Genomic DNA, 22,458 nt, shown 5'->3' on the forward strand with positions numbered 1-22,458 from the left:
TTGTATTTGTATTGTCAAACACGTTTCTAAGATATCGGTAGGACGCATGATTGATAAACGTTCGATCCGCATAGTAGCCGGACCCAGCGGACATGTATTTCTTCTTTTCAGATTCTCGGCAGACAGGTATGATTTTCTAAACATTTCTCATTTTCCGTCTTGCACTCCTTTGTGGCCGGAGGTCCCTATGGAAGCAGTCTCTTTACCTTTGTGTAGAGGTAAGACTGTCTACAGCTTACCTCTCCTATACCCCATGCAAGAATTGGGTCTTGTTGTTGTTGTTGTGCACAAGTCCAAATAAACTAGAGGAAATTTGATAGGCCCAACCTACTTTGGCCAACCGAAATGAGTATGGTTTTAAATCCCACATACCAGCTCAGTCGTTGTCCACTTGATCGACCAACCCGTCGCTATTCAACATGGCATTGGTTCGAGCCTTTTAAAGTGGGGAAGAAGTGCTCAGTTGCTGGTTCGAGCCATTTTCCTTGACTACGCCTAAATATATATATAATGCTAGGTAGGACTCCTTGGCCTTGCACAGACCATATGCACAAAACATACTAACGTGGATGTGAAACCACCCAACACATCTCCTATAATTTCTGTCACTCCACTCCATACACCCCAACCCGAACTAACTATTCTTCTTCTTCTCCTCTCTTTCATTTTCTTGAATTATTGTATTATATACGATAATTATAATATAAATTATAATAATAGCAAAAAATGACACATTTCATTGCTGCCACGTCATCTTTATCCCCTTCAGCTGTCTTCCCTCCTTTCAATCGTAAGATTTTCTCTCCTTTTTATTGTATTTAGGCACCCAATAACATTCAGTTAATTTCGTCAATATTGTTTATTTTTATATAAAGTTAAATAAAGCTTAGTGATTTTTTTTAATTTATATATATATTGTTTTAATAACAATGCTTTGATTAAGTTTTAATGGTGATAAAGGGTCATAGATAGAATAGAAACTTATATAACAATAGCTAATACCCAATTTCGTCAAAGGCGATTATCGGGTTATAGGGGAAGTACGATGTAGACAATCATACTGACCCATTTTAGGTTAGGCCGGCCTCGACGCAATTCCCCGTATGCCCGAAAGCAACTGCTTCCAGAAAGTCCTCTAGCAAGAATGTGTGGCAATAACATAAGTGTGGTGTTTGTCAAAATTTCGCTTACAGTCCCTAACGTTTGGAACATTACCGAATGTGACTGCTTTTAGAAAGACCTCCAGCAAGAATGTGTGGCAACAATATAAGCTTTTGGAACAGTAACTTTCCTCGCCCGTGGGCTCAAAGGGTTCACATCCGTTAGATAGGTCCGTTAACTTTACACACCAGTAATGCCCTTTGGGTATGTCGATTTTTGCATGCTTTTCCGTTCTCTTGATAGACATTTTGATGGAAGTTAGCACTAGGGACCATCTGTCTGTTTAGGTTTTACAAGGTAGGGACGAACGATGTGGTTTCATGTAAACTACAGGGACTGTCCTTGTAATTAAATCATAAGGTAATGAAGATGATTTGAAGCAATTAGTTATGGATAGATGAAACCTGTGTATATATGATGTTAAAAGGATTTTGTATTACGTGGAATTACAGGTAGAGTTGCTCATTTGGGTAAACTGTTTCATTGTTGTTATTCGGCTAAGTTTCGCTGTTCTAGTTCGTTGTTTTATGGGAGTATTTCAAGGAGTAGAGAATTACGTATTGTTAGTTCTGCGCTGGACGGGAAGAATGCGGGCAGCACGGACGTTTTTCAAGAGGAGCCTGCAAAACCTTATTTTTCTTGGCCCGATAGAAAGGTTGAATTTTTTCTTTTATATTTTTGGTTTTACTGATAATACTTACATTGTAGATGCATATACGTATTTGTAGTGTTGCTTGTTTGTCTCACCGTTTTTGATTGCTTTACATTGTGTTTCATTGCTACTTTCGAGATTGGAGAGTGAAAAAGTATTTAGTTAGAACCTGGATTTAAAATGGGAGCTGAGTAGCGCCATTTTTAATAAATATACTATACAAGTATATTTCATAAAGTTGTGGTATAATCATCAAAAAAGGGTGGCACCTTTATCATCTCCCTTATAAAATGATCATATGATAACTGATAGTTAGATGGAAAACGATGCAACAATACAGGGTTCATTTTGTCTTCATGTAATTTTCAAAAACTTTGTCAACTAAAGATAGTACTAGTAGAACATGCCGTCTATCTTCTTATTCGTTCAAAGACCATGGGTTTCAGCAGGGATACTTGCACAAAACAATTAGGCAACTTAAACTCTCCAAAGAGCTCATGACTTATGTGGACTGTCATGATTAACCCAACTTATCTGTTTACATGCTAATTATTGACAAGTTCCAGTTAGAAATACCACCGGTCACGCAAATTGACAAGCAGCACAAATCAGGGAGAAACTAAGTGACCCTCTTGATTGTCGCTTATAAAAAGTACATGTGTACATCTGAACCTGAAATGAACTAGTGAACAATTATTGATAAATAGTTAAATTATAGCTATCAATATGTCAACTGCAGTGTTTGTATTAAGTAAAGATATAGCTGTCAAGTAGCTTTGTATTTGATATTAGGTAATTGGACTAATTTTAGGTCATCATTTCAATTGGTTCTGGGGTTTTGAGTTCCTATTCGAGCTTCTCACTTCTTAGCCTGTTCGGTTCTCTCGGCTAGGCTAGTAGTTACTCATAACTAATGGACCAAATCTGTTGAGTTGGGTCTCTTATTTGGACTATTACTTGCACATAAATATTGTACCAGATCTGCTAAGTGAAGTTGAGAGTGTGCACCATATCGACTCAGGGCATACACTATCAGTTTTTTTTCTGTTTATACTAAAGTTATTGTATTTGTACACTAGTAAAACCTTTACTATCTACAGTCTACACTATTTTTTATTGTAACCTGTGTAATTTAAACAGAAAACCAAAACCAAACCAGAAGCTGAAAAAGTAAAGCAGGGGTAGAGAAGTCTTTATTTCGTTATAAATACTTAATAGAAAAGCCTTTAGTTCCTGATGTCCTATGTTTTTGTATGCACGTTTATCAATAATCATAAATTTAAAAGAACTTAGAATCTTATTCATTTTAGAGGCCAAGGGTGTGCATACTTGGAGGTGGATTCGGAGGACTATACACCGCTTTAAGATTGGATTCACTAACATGGCCTGATGATAAGAAACCTCAGGTAGCTATGTTGAAGTTTAACATGCTACTTTATCCAAAAATATTCCTTTCTTCCTTACTTCATCGCTTTATTGGTATATCATATCATTTACACATTAGACAATTTCTACAGGTAATCCTTGTTGATCAATCAGAACGCTTCGTCTTTAAGCCCATGTTATATGAACTTCTATCTGGAGGTACATGCTTAAGTTCATGGTTTTTGCTGAAGTTTCATTATTGTCCTTTGCTTACTCTATACTGATTGCTCTGAATAACATTTTGAAGTGTAGAAGTAGATGCGTGGGAAATTGCGCCACGATTTTCAGATTTGCTTGTAAACACTGGCGTGCGATTTCTGAAAGATAGGGTGAAACTCCTTAGTCCATGTGATCATGCGGGAGTGAATGGGCCTAATGTATCCGGCTGTGGAGGAACTGTTCAACTTGAAAGTGGGCTTACTATTGAATATGATTGGTATGGATACCCTGCAAAGTTAGATCTTTCACTAATAAAAGCAAGCATATCGTATTCTTAAACCAGATTAGTTTTACTCATTTTCCAATTGCTAATCTATGTTTTGTATGTGGGCAGCCAGGTTGGTGCTTTCCTTGGGAGCTGAACCCAAGCTTGATATTATACCGGGGGCTGTTGAATTTGCTCTACCGTTCTCGACCCTGGATGATGCTCTTGTAAGTGTTTGGATATAGCAAATTAGTCGTCTCTATGCACAGTTATGCTTAGAAAGAACAATTAAATGGAAAAAATGGGTTAAGCTGGTCCTTTTTTTTGTTAGTCTTTTCGGTTTGTTTATCCAAATAGGTTATTATATAATTTATAGTAAAATGAAAAAGCAGGGTACCAAAGCTTACCTGGACTGCTACTTTAAAATAGCCCATGTGATGCACTACATGAATTTCAACTGGATACTTAAATTGCTATTCTATATTTTGTGATGCAGAAAGTAAATGAGAAGTTAACAAAGTTGGAGCGCAAAAATTTTGGTAAGGCAAATCCGATTCGTGTTGTTGTGGTAGGACTTGGTTACTCTGGAGTTGAACTGGCTGCTACAGTATCAGAAAGATTAGAGGGTAAGGGAGTTGTTCAAGCAATCAGTGTTGACTCTTCAATCTTAGCAACTGCTCCTCCTGGAAACAAAGAAGCCGCTTTAAAGGTAATATACTTTTATTGTTAAACACATATGTGGTGGTGGCAAATCTGACACATTTGTTTATAGATTGGTTAATTTATCCGCGTTTATCTCTAAGGAGCCGAATGGGTTGAGCTCAATATTTCACTTTAAAAAAAGGGTTCAAATAATTCGAGCAGGTCAAATGGTTGAACGTCTTGCTACATGTAAATAAAAGTTTCAGATTGTTGTTGCTAAAATCTACTTTTGTAATCATATGTCGTGTACTCCCGATCAGTCAGATTTTAACCCGCCCTAAGAAGTTGCCTGTTTTGAACCATTACATAGTTATAATTCGTTGAATTTTGAATTGGCAGTTAACTATGATACCTATAAAGCTTTATGTAAAAAAGTATAGATATATATGCAAACTAGACACTTGAAGCAGCAGATACTGAAAGACTTAATCATCATAGGAACCAACAAATATTTAATTACAAAATCCATAAGAAATAAGACGATTACATTGAAACATAAATTAGGGTTTTTAAACGGTAAGAAACTTCAGCGGCTCAAGGTGATCGCTACAGTGGCCAAGAAGACTATTTATACACAAACCCTAAATGAATTTACAGAAATGGTCCCTTCACAATTAGTCACCTAGAAAAGGACCCTAATAACATAGATGTAGAAAACGGCAACATTAGTCCTTCTTGTATCTTCAAGCATACACCAGTAGTCCAAACTTATCCATGCAAAGAGACTTGAATAACATTCTTCATCTACATATCAATCCTGCATAAAAACAAACCAAGTTAATACACAATTGATTTGTTATTTCAACACCCCCCCACAAATTAATTGTGGAAGGGGTCAAACATTCCTAACAGTTTGCAAAATCTGTTATGTTGTTCACAAGACAATCCTTTAGTAAAAACATCTGCTATATTGTTTTCAGAATCAATCTTGATTGTGTCAACAACCCCCAAAGTGATCTTTTCTCTAACAAAATAAAGGTCAATTTCAAAGTGTTGTCTTCTCATGAAAAACAGGGTTGGCACTGATTTGTATAGCAGCCTTGCTATCACTGAAAATAGGAACAGGCTCATGTTGTCTAATACCAAATTCATTCAAAACCTTTAGGACCCAAATGATTTCACATGTAATAGCAGCAAGAGCCCTAAATTCTGCTTCTGCAGAAGATCTGGAAATTGTGGGTTGTTTTTTACTTTTCCAAGAAACGGGTGAGTCACCTAGAAAAAGAGAGTATCCTGTGATACTTTTTCTGGCCGTCACCCTCTTGGCCCAATCAGAATCCACATAAGCTTTTAAGGAGAGAGATGAGTTACCTTTTAGCTGAATTCCCTTACCTGGGCAACCCTTTAAGTACCTAAGAACTCTTAAAGCAAGTTTGAGATGAGACTGATAAGGTTTATGCATATACTGACTCAGAACATGGACAGAAAAGGCAATATCAGGCCTAGTTAAGGTAAGATAAATAAGTTTGCCAACCTACTTTTGATATTCAGTAACATTGTCAAGAGGAGAGTCATTAGAGTCATCACTACATGGTCCAAGATTGGACTCTATTGGGGTTTGTGTTGGTTTACAACCCAACAACCCAAATTCAGAAATGACATCCATGCAATACTTTCTTTGACTTAAACACATTCCATCAGTAGTTTCAATAACCTCAATGCCTAAAAAATATTTTAGTTTACCAAGATCCTTGATGGAAAACCTTTTACTTAAAAAATCTTTGCACTTATTGATTTCAGTCATGCAATTTCCAGTAACAATGATATCATCAACATACACAAGTAAAGCAACAAAGACACCATTTTCAGATTTGATATAAAGAGAATAATCACTTTTACTTTGATTGAAACCATTATCAGATAAGGCAGAGGTCAATTTTTCATTCCATTTTCTAGGGGCTTGCTTAAGCCCATAGAGAGATTTAACTAACTTGCACACCCTAGAATCATTAGCAGAGAAATATCCAGGAGGAGGATTCATATACACATCTTCTTCAATCTCACCATACAAAAAGGCATTATTAACATCAAGTTAAAAAATAGGCCAAGAATTATGACAAGCAATAGTAATAAGACACCTAATAGTAACCATTTTGACAACAGGAGAGAATGTCTCCTCAAAATCAACACCAGCTTGTTGACTGCAGCCCTTGGCTACCAATCTAGCCTTATATCTATCAATATCACCATTAGACTTATACTTTGTCTTATAGACCCATTTACAACCAATAGGTCTTCTATTAGAGGGAAGATCAGTGAGAGTCCAAGTACCATTTTTATGCAATGCCTCCATTTCAGCATTCATAGCATCAACCCAAAGAGGGTTTTTACAAGCTTCTTCAAAGCAGGTAGGTTCAATATGTTTGTTTAGATTAGTAACAAAACATTTGTTCTCAGAATTTAAGTTAGAATAGTTCACAAAGTTTGAAATACTATGCCTAGTCTTAGTTCCTAACACAAAATCATGCAAGTTCTGGGGCAATCTGGTTGTTCTGGCAGATCTCCTTAGAATAGGACTGCCTTGAGGAGCTGGGTTAGAATTTCCCTCAGAATTAGTAGTGTCATCAAGAAGTGTTGCACTGGAGCCCTCATTGGTAGTCCTAGGTGGACTGCCAGAATGAGAGAATGATCCATTTTCACCAGTAGTCCTCAAGGGACTGCCAAGGTTAGATGGATTAGTGCCATCACTTCCAGAATTCAGGTCTCTCCATTCATCATTGGGAATAGAGGGAATTGGGTGTTCATTATTTTCAAACAGAAAGTTTTCAAAGAAGTTGAGATGAGAGACATCTTCAGATGAAGAATGTTTTATTAAGGTTTTTATTTTAAAGGGAACAACATTTTCATAAAAGACAACATCCCTGGAAAAGAGGATGCTTTTATTATCAAGGCTGTAAAGTTTGTACCCCTTCTTGGCATCACTATAGCCAATAAGAACACATTTTTCAGATCTACTACTGAATTTATCAGTGTTATTTAAAATAGTAGCAAAGCATAAACACCCAAAAACCCTAAGGTGGGACAGACTAGGAGAGCTTTTAAAAATGAGATCATAAGGAGATTTGCCACATAGAACAGAAGAAGGAAGCCTGTTAATCAAATAAGTAGCAGTCAGAATACATTCACTCCACATAGAAAGAGGAATCCCCCCTTGAAACATAAGAGATCTTGCCACATTGAGCAAATGTCTATGTTTCCTTTCAACTATCCCATTCTGTTGAGGTGTGTAGACACAGGTGGTTTGATGAATAATACCCATTTGATTAGTGAAATTACTCATTCTATGATTAATAAATTCACTACCATTATCACTTCTAATCACTTTGATTTTTTTGTTGAATTGAGTTTGTAAGAAATTGTTAAATTTAACAAAATTGTCATAAGTTTCCTCCTTACTTTTTAACAGAAAAACCCATACACCCCTGGAATAATCATCAACAACAGTTAAGAAGAATCTAAATCCTTCTTTACTCTGTATCTTATAGGGTCCCCACAGATCCAGATGAATAAGATCACCAACAGAATTGGACTTATGATCACTTAAGGGAAAAGGTTCCCTTGTTTGTTTAGCCTTATGGCAAGTTTCACAAGGAGAATTTAAAGAAGTATTATCAAGTTTCAATTTGTGTTTCAAAATAACCAAGACTTGTTCAGCAGGGTGACCAAGTCTGGAATGCCAGACATACTTAGAAACATTGCACATAAGATTAGAATTAAAGCATGCAACATTATTCTTACCACAACTAGTTTCATCAAAAATATAGAGTCCACCACACTCATTACCAGTCCCCACAATGACTCTTGTTCTCAAGTCCTGAATGTAACAGTGATTCTCATCAAACCCTATAAAAAACTTATTATCTTTAGCAAGACAATGCACAGATAAGAGACTGACACAATATTCTGGAACAACAAGCACACCATAGAGAATAATATGTTTTGTAAGATTAAGATTTCCAATTTTCACAACTTTAGCTTGTGTCCCATTAGGGTGACCAACAGTTAAGCCAAGATCACTAACATCAATGACATTAAACATATTTTTGTCAGTATCAGTCATGTGTTGAGTTGCACCAGAATCATTGATCCATCCTTTTAAAGGTTTGCATGGTCTATTTGTTTGATCAGGACAAAAGAAAAGGTCAAAGTTCTTATTAAAGAAAGCATTGGAATTAAAGAAAGTACCTCCCATATTTGCTTGAACACTATTTGACATAGACTGATCACTTAACAATTTCATCAACTGATTAATTTGATCATTAGTGAGATGAAGATTAGACTAAGAAGGTCCAGCAGCAGTGCTAGGAGCAGTTTGATTAGGACTCTGTGGTTCTGAAGAATGAACATGATTACTAGAAAAAGGTTTAGAAAAGGACTGATTGTGAGAGAAACTGTTTCTTTTGCCAAAGTTATTGTTGAACTTGTTTCCAAATTGATTTCCATAACCAGAGGGGTGACCAACAATCTCATAACATCTGTCTATAGTATGACCAAATCTGTGACACTTAGAACATTTCAAATTCATATTTGGTCCTCTTTTTACTTCAAAGTTTCTGTTTTCATGCATTTTATTGTCAAAAAACCTTGAGTCAAAATTTTTCTTCCTGTTATCAAAAGTTTTGGCAACAAAAGCAGAATTCTGAGGTTTGGAGGAAGTCTCAATAGGTGAGGTCCTATGAGACTCCTCCCTAGAAATGATGGCAAAGGCAGTCTTAACATTTGGTAAAGGGTCTCTGGTCAATATATTGCTCCTGACAGGAAGATACACATCATCCAAACCCATAAGAAATTGCATAAGTTTAATGAGTTGATGGTGTTCTTGAAAACCTTTTGCAGCATTACAAGTACAAGTTGGAAGTTTAACAAGAGAGTCAAATTGCCTCCAAAGAGCATTCAGTCTATGATAATAATCAAAAAGAGTACTCCCATTTTGAGTCAAAGAGTTAATTTTGTGGTGTAAGTTAAAAGTAATTGAACCATCAACCTTGTCATAGGTTTCTTTGAGTTCTTCCCAAACCACCATTGCATCTTTAGAAAAGATTTGTCCCAAATACACATCATCAGACAAGGAACTAAGAATCCAAGAAAGAACCACAGAATTGCACCTTTCCCATTGTTTAGCAAGAACATCATTATCAGCAGGTTTTTCACATTCACCATTAATAAAACCAAGTTTATTTTTAGTTTCCAAAGCAAGTTCCATAGCACAAGCCCATATTTTATAATTTTCAGTGCCTTTTAGCTTTAAACTAATAAGAGGAACACCAGAAGTGTCACTGGCATGCAAGTACAAAGGATCACCAAAATCAAGTCTGCTTATTTGGGTAGGTTCAATTTCACTATAAGTATCATCATTTTCATTGTTTTGAGGTTGAAGAAGAGGGTCAATATTAGGTGGAATGTTAGCCATTATTAAGAAAAAAAAAACACAGACCAGATAATAGATTGACAAAGTAAACAAAAAACACACAAACAGGGCAGATACTAAGAACACATAAAAGACCTAAAGGGAAGAAGAACAGAGGCCAGATTCAAGAACCAAGAACACTGAAGTGTCTTGACAGGTATATTCAAACAACCCTCTCTTCTACAAAAGAGACAGAGTTAGAAAGAAGCAGATAAGAACCAGAACAATAACCTACAAGTCACTCAAATTTCACATAAAACTTAATAACAACCCTTGAGATTTCCACAATAACTTCACAATACACAGAGATAGACATAGAAATAAACACTTTGACAAACAAAATTGCATAGAAATAAAGATCCCAACTGATAGGCCAAACTTTCCTTACTTAGAGCACTCCAAGCAAGAAACAATTTGCTACTAAAGGGGTAGGTAAGAGTGCTTACAGAGGGGTCGCCAACAGTAATTCCAAACACATCAAGAATCGGGACAGAGTAGGCAACAATGTTCTCCAACGGAATCAAATATCAACCCTGACGGATTGATAAAGACAAGGGGAGAGAAATCAAGAGACAAAACCTGAATCTAGAAAGATTAGATTTAACTCTTGATAAAAACCACTACAAGTGGCAAGATCCAAGATCTAGGAAGATCTGAACCCTACACACGAGTATACAAACAAAGTATATAATATCAAAAAAGTTTGATATATGTAAATATATATATATATATGTATCTGTATAAATATTAATTTTAATAAAGATATTAATTACTTTAAAAAAAATCTAAATATTTGAAGAAGAAATTGGGAACCTGGCTCTGATACCATGTAAAAAAGTATAGATATATATGCAAACTAGACACTTGAAGCAGCAGATACCGAAAGACTTAATCATCATAGGAACCAACAAAGATTTAATTACAAAATCCATAAGAAATAAGACGATTACATTGAAACATAAATTAGGGTTTTTAAACGGTAAGAAACTTCAGCGGCTCAAGATGATCGCTACAGTGGCCAAGAAGACTATTTATACACAAACCCTAAATGAATTTACAGAAATGGTCCCTTCACAATTAGTCACCTAGAAAAGGACCCTAATAACATAGATGTAGAAAACGGCAACATTAGTCCTTCTTGTATCTTCAAGCATACACCAGTAGTCCAAACTTATCCATGCAAAGAGACTTGAATAACATTCTTCATCTACATATCAATCCTGCATAAAAACAAACCAAGTTAATACACAATTGATTTGTTATTTCAACACTTTATTTATACAGTTACCTGGTTAAGTTTCATAAGGCAAAGTGATTATTAGCCTGCCAATTTGACCAACCATGAGGCTTACCATTACCGATATGGATCGGTATCTATGAATCCTATTTGCTTATGTATCTGAGGTGTCGTATTTCTGGGTACTTTTGTTAAAGGGTGCTTAAGTTATATAGCACTGTTAAATTAGTTGCCTATCAAAGATGCAGTCAATACCATGGCTAATTAAATAAAAAGAAAGTTAACAAATGCCCGTATAACCTTTGTGTTTTTGGAAATTAACCATTAATGCTTTTAATATATCACCTGATAATGATTATATACTTTCCGTCCAACAGCTGAAAAGCATGAAATATCTGACTCTTGGTACATAATTAATACAGCCATTGACTATCAAATACCTATGTTACCTCCTAAACAGTGAAAATTGAGAAAATTTGTGGACTAGAATCAATCTCAACAATATCTTTTAATGGTTGCAAATGACAAATAGGTAAGTTCTGGAATGGAATCTATCTAGATAATGAAACTTTTCACGTTTAAGACATTTTGTAACTGTTCTCATCGACACCCAACTAAAGAGTTATGCCACAGGTTCTCAACTCGAGGAACGTTCAACTTCTGCTAGGGTATTTTGTGCGTCGTATAGGAAAAGCAAGTGATTTTAATCTTGAGGAATCAGATATTACAGCAAATGGCAATGATCCTGAAAAGTTAGTCCTGGAAGTGCAGCCTACTGAGAAGGGGGCTAACACTCGTCTTCTGGAAGCCGATTTGGTTCTGTGGACTGTTGGAAATAAACCTTTACTTCCACAACTGGAACCAAGTGGCTGGCCTTTTGAGCTTCCTGTTACAGGTAGAGGACAAGCAGAGACAGATGAAACTCTTCAAGTCAAGGGTCACCCACGCATATTTGCTGTTGGCGATTCTTCTGCTTTAAGAGATTCAAAAGGAAAAGTGCTTCCAGCCACCGCACAGGTACGATAGACAGGAATTTGCTAATAGTAATGGATAGAGGTGGCAACAGGGGGGGCTCAGGCATGTTGGGTAATGAGTCAAAAGGGGTCTGGGTTAAAATGGATTAGGTTGGATTGACCCACAAACATGTTTTTCCCTTTTCTTACTATTTCTACTGATAACAATCTTGATTACACATAAGTCATAACTATTCTATAATAGTTTGATTTTGGAGGTTCTATCTGTTAAAAAACTACTATTTTAACTGTTCTCTGGCTATTCGAGGTGTTCTATCTGCCAATATTTTTTAATCGTCTCAGCTGCGATAGAACACATCTAAACTGAGCTAACAGGGTAGAATTGTACCTCCAGCTAATAGTATTGGACACATTGAAAGATACACATAAGTGTCTGCACAATTTCCCTGATGTTCTCTTCAGTCTTTAATTTTCTTGTCTTCTTTCCTTTCTGATTTTATGTGTGTATTTTATTGTTACTCCCATCATCCTATGTTGCAATAATTATTCAGTAAATTTTGGCAATTTATATATTTCTATTTTTAAATCATCCGTATAGTGGAGTCTCGTGGAACCAAATCATTGCCATCAATATTTTTTGCTGAAAGTAAGCAAATACATAATCCAACTTAGAATATTTCCAATAACCATGCTGCAACTTCCATTAGACATCACAAAAGTGAGTGTTGCAATAGCAGTGGGTAAAGAAATAATCCTGGATTGAAACCTTGCCAATAAAGAAAAATTCTCCATTTGTTTATAGATAGGCGGAGTATTTACTTTTTGTCGTTATTTTGTGTTTGGTGATGATGGACTGATGGAGTGTAATGTGTTTCCAGGTAGCGTTTCAGCAGGCAGATTTTGCTGGTTGGAACATTTGGGCTGCCATCAACAACCGTCCACTGTTGCCATTTAGGTTCGATACTAAAGCAATACTTCCATTCCCTGATAAAATTTGTAACATTCTATAGGAGACATTAAAAGCAACTGTTTGGCCATCTCTGAAAAGTTAGTGAAGACATATTACCAGTAATGATCATTAAAAGACTTTAAGGGAAAAAGTGATGTTTCAAATTTCATATTGCTTTGTTATTTCTTTAATGTTTCATTAGGATACTAGGGTCACCATTATGTAAAGGATAAATTTCACCTTTTCTATGTTACCTGGTATATAAGGTACCCTTGTTTTGTGTACAGATTTCAGAATTTAGGTGAGATGATGGTCCTGGGGAGAAATGATGCTGCCATTACACCAAGTTTCATTGAGGGACTGACGTTGGAGGGCCCTATCGGTCATGCTGGTAACTATTCTGCACTTTCTGGATATATCTTTTTGGTAGAGAGGCCATTTTTGGCCCATTTACCTATGAATGGGTTGGTCTGGTTTTTTGTATTTTCTGAAACTTGATCAAACACTTATAATAAATCTAAAAGTTAGGCTGATATCAATATTCGATCTTTAATGTTTTAGATTTTTTCTCTAAGTTTTTTGGCAAGTGGTTCAAGTGATCAAGTCTATACGACCAGTTATGATTGTTACCAAAACGGACATATTTTGGCGTCCTACCCAACCAAACTGACCTGTGCTTTTTCAACAATCCACCTCTATCTCACATACTGATTCTTGGTGGTCATGTGTTACGTAATGCAGCTAGAAAGATAGCCTACTTGATCAGGTTACCAACTGATGAGCATCGTGTTAAAGTTGGGATAAGCTGGCTTGCAAAATCCGCGGTAGATTCCATTGCAACGGTGCAAAGTAACATCACCAAAGTTCTTTCAGATTCTTAAATGGAAGCTCAAGACTAAAAGTCCTTTTTATTAGGTTCTTGATCATTTTTATACTGAAATGAAGTTTGAGCATCTGTTCATAGAATCACAGCATATATATACCCCATTTAACACATGATCTTTAAGTAAATCAAGGTAATGGCATCCTTTGTCTCATCACATCAGGATAATAACACAGTTCTGGTTCTTTTGGCTCTAAAACCTTGTCCGCTCTTTTTTTTTCCCTATCTATTTACACTTCTCGTCAGTTCTGGTTTTCTTTGTGGTCACATCAAGTAGGCGAGAACCAGAAAAGTGAGTATTTCCAGACAAGATTAAGGTTAAGTTTGAAAATAGATACCATTTGAATATAATATAATATGCAAATTCCACTTGAGCAAACACTTCACAAATTTGTTAATATTCAAATTTGACCAAAACATAATATTGAGAGAAAAACTAAACACCTAAATAAATCTGACTTGGAATCACCAGGTTCTTTTTTCTTGTTTATATACTAGTACGAAGTTTGGTGTAGCTGAACTTTATTGTTCATTTATTGTAAGATCATTTAGCTTTCGGATGCTTTAAGTCTGGAAAATTGGATCACAAACAGCCTTTTCTTTTTTTCTTAACATATGCATTTTGTAGTGAAGTTACAAAGTTGGTTGATCAAAGACATGAAATATCTTATCTTATGTTTGTACTATAGTTGAGCCAAATTGAACAATAAATGAATTATATTTTGGCAATTTTGGTGGAGGCTGGTGGTGACTGGTGAGAAAAGATGGCATGTGGCACATTTATATCCAATATACTTAGGAGTGGTGTTACATTTTCCTATTTATATGAGAAAGACTTAAATATACAACTTACAATTTTGTTAAAACTGTGAAGTGATAAACTAAGTAATCTAAAATAAATTCAAACTTTTAACAAACTAACAAAGAAGCCTCAAAGTGACATTGTTAAACAACTTGAAGGTCCAAAAAGTAAACTTTTATCCACAAACAACAGCAACCAGAAGCTTTTTCCCCCGCTCATTTTCTAACCACCATTTTCTGCCACAGACACACAATGCTAGTCCGCCCAATCAGCAGCAGCAACACTATCTCACCCATCTACTCAAAAACATCCAACAACAACATTAAACTAACAATTCCACCATTAAATGTCTTACGTAAATGTAACAAAACAAGAAGATGGGTGTGTGCAAATGCTATAAATAGTAATAATAATAATAATGGGAGTAGTAGTAGTAGTAGTAGTGTTGTAAGTGCCGAAGAAGTTGTGTTATATGAAGAAGGTGGTAAGAAAAGAAAAGTTAACTGTGAAGTCGAAGTTGTTTCGTGGCGAGAACGTCGGGTTAAGGCTGAAGTCCAAGTCAATGCAGACGTTGATTCGGTTTGGAAGGCGTTAACCGATTACGAAAGGCTTGCTGATTTCATTCCTAATCTTATCTTTAGGTATATATATATATATATAGTGAAGTGATCCAAGAATGCCCTATTTATATATATTTATATATGTGTTGACAGTTGACTTCTGTTTGATTTGGTAGTGTTGATTGTGAAATTAGCTTACGACAATTGTAGTATTAGTGTTTTGATAACCAGTTGGTATTCTTATTGTTAGCGCGATAATTCCCTGCGCTCAACCTGGACGAATATGGTTGGAGCAGAGAGGGTTGCAAAGGGCATTATATTGGCATATTGAGGCCCGTGTTGTTTTAGATTTACAAGAACTTCCAAACTCAGTAAGTACCTACTTAATGTCTTGCTATTGTTTTATGGTCTTTATGCAAATTTTCAGATTGTGATGGATAAGTATAGACTATGCTTAGACTGAAAAAATGAGTCTGTACCTTATTAGCTTTATGTCTACGAACCAAATTGGTAAAGTAAATTTGGATAACAGAAGTACATTGTATGTATCCGACCAATTTGTAAGTGAGACAATAAAAAACTAAGGATGATGCTTGTATCTTCGTATTGTACACCATTACAGCATAAACCAGTCTGAAAACTTTATATTATAAGGGCGTCACCTTGATTCAAATGCTAACTGTAACTATTTTTCATAGTTCAGGCTAATGGTCGTGAACTCCACTTCTCTATGGTTGATGGTGATTTTAAGAAATTCGAAGGGAAATGGTCTGTCAAATCTGATAACAGGTAGAATCTTTTTATCTTTATATTTGCAGCTAATATAAAGGTACCATTTACTATTTACATTAGCACATTTGCTTTTCTGCTGTGTGTTTAGGCAGTAAATGATAGCACTCAAATAATGGACTGAAAACAGACTTTTAGGCTAAGCTGTTATGAGATTTAAGATAATATCTGAAAGTCATTCTCAAAAGTCTAAGAAGTCTTTACATTAGCAATTCTGTCTGTTGTAGGTCTTCAACTGCAATTCTGTCATATGAAGTTAATGTGATACCAAACTTCAACATTCCTGCGATCTTTATGGAGAGGATTATTCGATCTGACCTCCCTGTGAATCTTCAAGCCATAGCACGTAGATCCGAGAGAAGTTTTGAAGGAAAAGAGAATACCGTTATAGAAGTTCAATCGGCTACAGAATCTGTAGCTTCAACCATCAAAGATGTTGATGCTAGCATCGAGAAGAATATCCCTACTGTAGCTCCCAAAACTACTGCAGAAGTAAATAACAATTGGGGAGTGTTTGGCAAAACATGTGACATTGATAGCCCTTGCAAGGTGGATGAAATTCATCTTCGAAGATTTGACGGCCTACTGGTAATAGATGTGATGTAGACTATTGTTAGCAGAGGTGGCAAAGTGGGTCGGTTGGGTAATGGGTCAGGTGGGTTTGAGTTGTTGGCCAACAAATGTTTTTTTGTACACCTTATTTTAGTTTGTTTAGTAGTTCACAATAATAAACTATCAGTAATCTGGCAAAACTGACCTATAAAAAAAAATTTCTTATTGAACTCTGCCTTCCCAAGGGTGGGAGAAGCTACTATGTATCTGTATGATGTCTTTTATTAATAGTTTTTATTTGAAGGAAAATGGAGGTGTTCACCGATGTGTTGTTGCAAGCATAACTGTGAAAGCTCCTGTTCGTGAAGTTTGGAATGTTTTGACTTCTTATGAGACCCTTCCTGAGTAAGTAATCTGTTGCTTCTTGAGTTTCTAGAATGTGCAAGTTTCACTATAGTGCTTAAATGTTCTTGACTTACTTTCCATCTTCATGAAATTGCTTTCTGCTATCGGAGCAGCTGTATATACTTTAAGTTCCGTTTATCAATTGGTTTATTCAATAGATAAGGAACTCTTTACTTTCTAGGGATCAAGTTGATCTGAATGACCGGAAATATAAAGACACACAATCTTGAAAATGGCTGATGGATGCATGCTAGATCTTTAAGAGAAATTATACACTTAAAAAGCTACGTTATTATCAGTTCTTCAATTGAAATTTTTGTCTTCCTGATGTCTTACTACGGGAAAAAACTATTTGACAGGATAGTTCCAAATTTGGCTATTAGCAAGGTTATAGCACGAGAAAACAACAAAGTTAGGATCCTTCAGGTAATTTTTGTTTTCCTTTATAGCATTTTTGTAAGAACTTTAGGTGTTACCTGGTGTATTTGTATTACCGTATTCTGGATTTTGATGCTCAAGTCAATCTGTATTACCATTATATATATATGTGTATGCTTTTTCTAATACAAACAACGTATTTATATAATCTTCTATTGTTTGATCATCCAGGAAGGATGCAAGGGATTACTGTACATGGTACTTCATGCACGTGTTGTCCTAGATCTGTGTGAACATCTTGAGCAAGAGATAACCTTTGAGCAGGTTGAAGGTGATTTCGATTCATTCAAGGGGAGATGGCTACTTGAACAACTTGGCAATCACCACACTTTATTGAAATATAGCGTCGAGTCAAAAATGCACCAAGGATCTTTGCTTTCAGAGGCCATTATGGAAGAGGTATGCTCACCTTTCTTATTGTAGCTTCTTTCGCCTATCATAGTGTTGAGTAACCGTGACAAGATGGGCGGCTTGGGCAACGGTCCAAAGTGGATCATTTTTCAGTAGGGTCGATTCAGGCAGGATTTGTTTGACCTGTGAAAACATATTTGAGCTTTTATTGCCAGTTTCAACCTGTCGGATCATTTAACCAGTTCCAGGTGACAAAATTAGGTGATCTATGAAGATCTCCCGTCAAACTTGTGTGCAATTCGTGATTATATTGAGAAAAAAGGAGCAGAAAACTCTGCTGAAGTATGTAATGATACATTACAAACAGGAGATTATACTAAAGCCAATGGAGTGCATACTAGCCATGTTGGAATTCACGATTCACCAATACATCCATCAAAAGGAAATGATGAAAATGTGTCAAGAAGAAGACACCGGGTTGCTGGGTTACACAAGGATATTGAAATACTTAAAACTGAGCTACTGAAGTTCATTTCAGAACATGGACAAGAAGGGTTTATGCCGATGAGAAGTCAATTGAGAAAGCATGGAAGATTTGATATGGAAAAAGCGATATCACGGAGAGGAGGATTCCGAAAGATTGCTTCATTGATGAACCTTTCTCTTGCTTACAAAGACCCCAAACCAAAAGGTTACTGGGATCAGCTTGAGAATTTAAAAGAAGAGGTCAGTTTTGCACTTTCACCCTTTATCTACATTGAGGAAAATTTATTCTGGGATAATGACATTTGCTTAAACTCCAACGGCACGTGTTTGAATAGATAACCATCACGTTAAGGGTTATTATATACGAAAATATGAGCAGGCTTTAAAGGGTTAGATCTCAATGAGCAGTTGATAAACTACTGGGTCAAAGTAGCTACCTCTAATTATAATCAGTTTACAAACTCAAAAATGAGATTTATGGTGTTTACTGCATTAGTGACCACTTCCCCCTGGGAAACTTTTTATTTTTTTGGAAATCATAAATATGTTAGAATATGAACACCTAAACAAACATAATCACGAGTACGCGCAACGGAAGAAATCGAAACATATATGCAATCAAATTAATTAACAAAGACTAGAATTGAGCCGTGTACCTTATGCAAGCTCCAATAAAGATAATAATAATAAGATTATTATTAATGCTTAGGGTTTAAAGCAAAACCCCTCTACGATCGCACACTAGACATCCCGAATAACGTATGCTAGTACCCGATCACAAACCAAACAAACCTTTTGCTTGAACCTTAAACTTCAAAGTCGAAACACCCTAATGAAAGGGAATTTCGGCCACTTCAAAGAAAAAAGAAGAAAAGTAGAGAAAGCTTATGTGAAAAAGTGTGAAAGAATCAATGAAAACTTAGAATTAAGCCCTCTATATATAGGGAATAATTAGGTTAAACATTCTTGGAAAACAAGTTAGAATTAAGGCTTTCCAAGCCTTAATCCAAACCGGCCCCCCATAGAATTAGGGCCCAAAAACCATTTTCCAATTTTCACATTTTTAATCCTCCTTTTTAACTAATTAAATATAATTAACCCTTTAATTATGTTTAATTAATTATTTCGTGATCAAACTAATTAATATATTACTTTAATATATCAATTAATATTATCGAGTTACCGTGTCATTTCGTGTGACCCCGTAGGCTTAAATTATTCCCGGACATGCGATTTATAATAAAATGATCACACTCTAACAAAATATAGTCTCGGGGCTATGTTTAAGATGTTATTACATGCTCAGAAGGTTGTACATTGGATATCATTCTGTAAGTATAGGAGCCTAGGAGGTGGTTGTGTTTAATATGCAAATCATTTATGCATGTAAAAGATTGTTAAACATAGCCCCGGTGACTATGTTTATCATTTCCCTTTTTTATTAGTATTTTCAGTTTTATTTGTACAAATTATAGGTCCATCCAAGAACTGCATGATTTCCACTTCCAGATTCATTCTATATTCATTATAATTGTTAAATGTGGTATGAATAATAGTTCACATTCACTGTAGTTGCTAAATCTTGTAAGCATTGTGTTGATTTTTTACTCTGTGAGGTCTTCATTTTTTTTTACCTTCACAGATTAGTCGATTCCAGAAGAGTTGGGGGATGGATCCAGCCTTCATGCCCAGTAGAAAATCGTTTGAGCGTGGAGGTATATTAACTCAAATTCATGTCACATGACAAGTTCAGTCATTTCATGTCCATTTCACATCTCTGTAGGGAACAGAACACACCTTTCCTAAAGTAGTAAGTATTTTGAACTGTCGTTGTCCAGGAAGTCATCCTATTGGAATCCGATATTAAAATACATGTGGTATATGAAATGACCACCAACAGACAGTAACATGTTTTTAGAGTGTAACTAGGTCGTAAACAGGTACTTTTTGGTACAGGTGGAAAATAGTTCTGGTCGGGTTATCTTGACCCAATAACTTAAAAGGTCACATGCATCAAATTCACTTTGGGTGAATTTTGACCCGTTTTTACTATGGCAGATATCTTTTTATTAGCCTAATCTGACCCATTAAAGATGAACACATAACTCAACTCATTCATAAACAAAAAGGTACCAATTGCCCCATGTCTAAATTTAAACTTTGGGATATTTGGCCAACTGAACATGGATTTTGACACTCTAAAACAAGGAGACAGCTATTTATGGAATCTATGTTTCTATGCATCAGAAGTTATTGAGACTTACGAATGAGTGGGAATATGATAGAACCCAGGAATTGATCGATATATTTGTTGTAACAGAACTATCACAGGATAGTAGACCCAATCTGAGAGGGGTTAATCTCCAAGAACATAGGTAATTGATACCCGATTTAGATAATATAAACTTGGACAAAACCTAAAACTAGAACAAATGATATAAATAAGCATTTATAGGATAATAACTGGCCCTAAACTTCTGCTACCCATTTAACCACTATGCACTATCCTCCTTTTAATAGCTTTTTTTTTTTTTTTTTTTCCTTTTAATAGCTTTGACCAATGTTTGGGATTGTATCAGAATCCTTCTAATGTTTATGGGGATGTTTTTGTAGGTCGTTATGATATAGCACGAGCTTTGGAGAAATGGGGCGGTCTACATGAAGTTTCACGTCTTCTCTCACTTAAGGTTAGGCATCCTAACAGAATGAGAACTAATGTGAACGATGGAGAGAAAGCACAGCCGTCTAAACAAGATGTTTCACAAGACACAGAGAAGTGGATGGTGAAACTGAAAGATTTGGATATAAATTGGGTAGAATAACAAAAATGTATATTATATCATTAACTTTCTTAGTTTCTAGTTCAGTTTTTCAATCTGATAAATAGATGAGTAGCTATCATATGGATTTGTATATAAATAGTAGTATAAAAATTGTATGTTGTACCAAAGCAAGAGATGATAGAGTAATTTATTTATCCTTTGGCCAGATTTTATCATTGCAGTTTACTTTTGTGTCACATATAGCTTCTGCAGCTTAGAACCAGGCATGGTTGATTTGTTGTGCAATATCCAAGTCATGAGGTTTTTGTCTGAGCCACTAGCACGCTACCCAGACGCTAGGAACGCAATTGGAAGAAAAGCATTGATGTGAACATACTTTGAGAGTACAGATACTCGAGGAATGAGCTCAACCAGGCCCTGGGTAGTGGTTTCTTGAAGGCTTCATCCTTGTGATCGCAATTTGCAGTATTTACTAGGTCCAGTTAGGCCAGGTCTCGTCTTTTACTTCTTCATTACCCAAAAATATAGTTTACAAAGTTTTGGTTATATTGCTCGAGACACTAAGAAGGAAAGTTTATCGGTTGATGATATCTTAAACCGTCTGGTGGAGTTTGCGATTCAATTAATCATAGACAACCACAGATTACTTGAACATGGACAATCTTTTTTTGGTCCGTTGACTGGAAAATTATCCTTTTTGGTCCGGGATTAAATTCAAAAAGAAAATGGAAATTGGTTTAGCCGACAACAGTAGTAGTCGCCAAAGGTTTCGCCAGAGTCAAAAGTCAAAAAAGCAAAAAATTGTCACTTAGAGGGTGAAGACATGGTGTTGCCGCTTAAAAAGGACCGTTTCATTAATTACATTTTCTTCTTGTACTTAATGCTCAACTGAACATCTAATATAACTAGATATCTCTTTGGGTCGTGTGATCGATCACTTTTCATAAACAACAATTCGAACCCATTGTGTAAGTCATTTGAACTTCATTTTATGATATTACAAAAAGTCTATTTTGGCTTGATACAAGTATCTTGCTGCAAGAGTTAAATTAGTGTGCTTACTAATAAGCTTACATAGTCCCTGGTCTGTTTGTTCATATGAGTTTGTTTCATGGCTTTGGCTTGCTGATATGATTGAATACCATTAGACTTGCCAACTTCCATACTCATTAACTATGCCAATTTGATTTGAGGTTTAGGTCAGCTTCATTGAAGTTTTGGGCCATTGAGAGAGTTTAAGACCATTAATAAGGGGCGTTTCCCTTAAGACACTCATGGTGGTGCAACTCCCTTAACCCAATAATTGGGGTTTGACCTTAGGTAATTCTGGTAGAAAGGTATTCACCCCAGAATAACCGTTGCTTTAAAAGGTAATGACCTGAGGATACTTCAGCAACAGACAAATCACGACCAATGATATGATTCCATGACTTATAATAAGCCAAAGGATCTTCTTTTTTGTTCCCATCATCATACAC

At 35.8% G+C, this 22,458-nt stretch overlaps 2 protein-coding genes across 2 annotated transcripts; both read left to right on the top strand.

Annotated features, from left to right (window-relative positions):
* The first annotated feature begins 551 nt into the window (after window positions 1-551).
* On the top strand, window positions 552-14,013 carry LOC122581717 (alternative NAD(P)H-ubiquinone oxidoreductase C1, chloroplastic/mitochondrial). The gene is made up of 11 exons (XM_043753981.1): window positions 552-790; window positions 1,614-1,816; window positions 3,124-3,219; window positions 3,331-3,397; window positions 3,491-3,674; window positions 3,796-3,889; window positions 4,159-4,371; window positions 11,642-12,025; window positions 12,861-12,937; window positions 13,219-13,322; window positions 13,673-14,013. Exons 1-11 carry the CDS (start codon window positions 727-729, stop codon window positions 13,810-13,812), a joined length of 1,626 nt encoding a protein of 541 aa, XP_043609916.1. The 5' UTR covers window positions 552-726; the 3' UTR covers window positions 13,813-14,013.
* A 675-nt stretch (window positions 14,014-14,688) lies between these two features.
* Window positions 14,689-21,187, top strand: LOC122580962. The gene is made up of 10 exons (XM_043753109.1): window positions 14,689-15,257; window positions 15,427-15,547; window positions 15,880-15,965; window positions 16,193-16,553; window positions 16,822-16,922; window positions 17,282-17,348; window positions 17,532-17,759; window positions 17,973-18,437; window positions 19,840-19,912; window positions 20,811-21,187. Exons 1-10 carry the CDS (start codon window positions 14,869-14,871, stop codon window positions 21,017-21,019), a joined length of 2,100 nt encoding a protein of 699 aa, XP_043609044.1. The 5' UTR covers window positions 14,689-14,868; the 3' UTR covers window positions 21,020-21,187.
* The last annotated feature ends 1,271 nt before the right edge of the window (window positions 21,188-22,458 follow it).

The sequence above is a fragment of the Erigeron canadensis genome, chromosome 9, assembly GCF_010389155.1.
Source record: "Erigeron canadensis isolate Cc75 chromosome 9, C_canadensis_v1, whole genome shotgun sequence".
NCBI lineage: Eukaryota > Viridiplantae > Streptophyta > Magnoliopsida > Asterales > Asteraceae > Erigeron > Erigeron canadensis.

Coding starts and splice junctions, on each gene's coding strand:
- LOC122581717 (XM_043753981.1), top strand. CDS start 727: ATGACACATTTCATTGCTGCCACGTCATCTTTATCCCCTTCAGCTGTC. Junction 791..1,613: donor TGTCTTCCCTCCTTTCAATC/GTAAGATTTTCT, acceptor GTGGAATTACAG/GTAGAGTTGCTCATTTGGGT. Junction 3,398..3,490: donor ATATGAACTTCTATCTGGAG/GTACATGCTTAA, acceptor TTTGAAGTGTAG/AAGTAGATGCGTGGGAAATT.
- LOC122580962 (XM_043753109.1), top strand. CDS start 14,869: ATGCTAGTCCGCCCAATCAGCAGCAGCAACACTATCTCACCCATCTAC. Junction 15,966..16,192: donor TCTGTCAAATCTGATAACAG/GTAGAATCTTTT, acceptor TGTCTGTTGTAG/GTCTTCAACTGCAATTCTGT. Junction 19,913..20,810: donor AAAATCGTTTGAGCGTGGAG/GTATATTAACTC, acceptor ATGTTTTTGTAG/GTCGTTATGATATAGCACGA.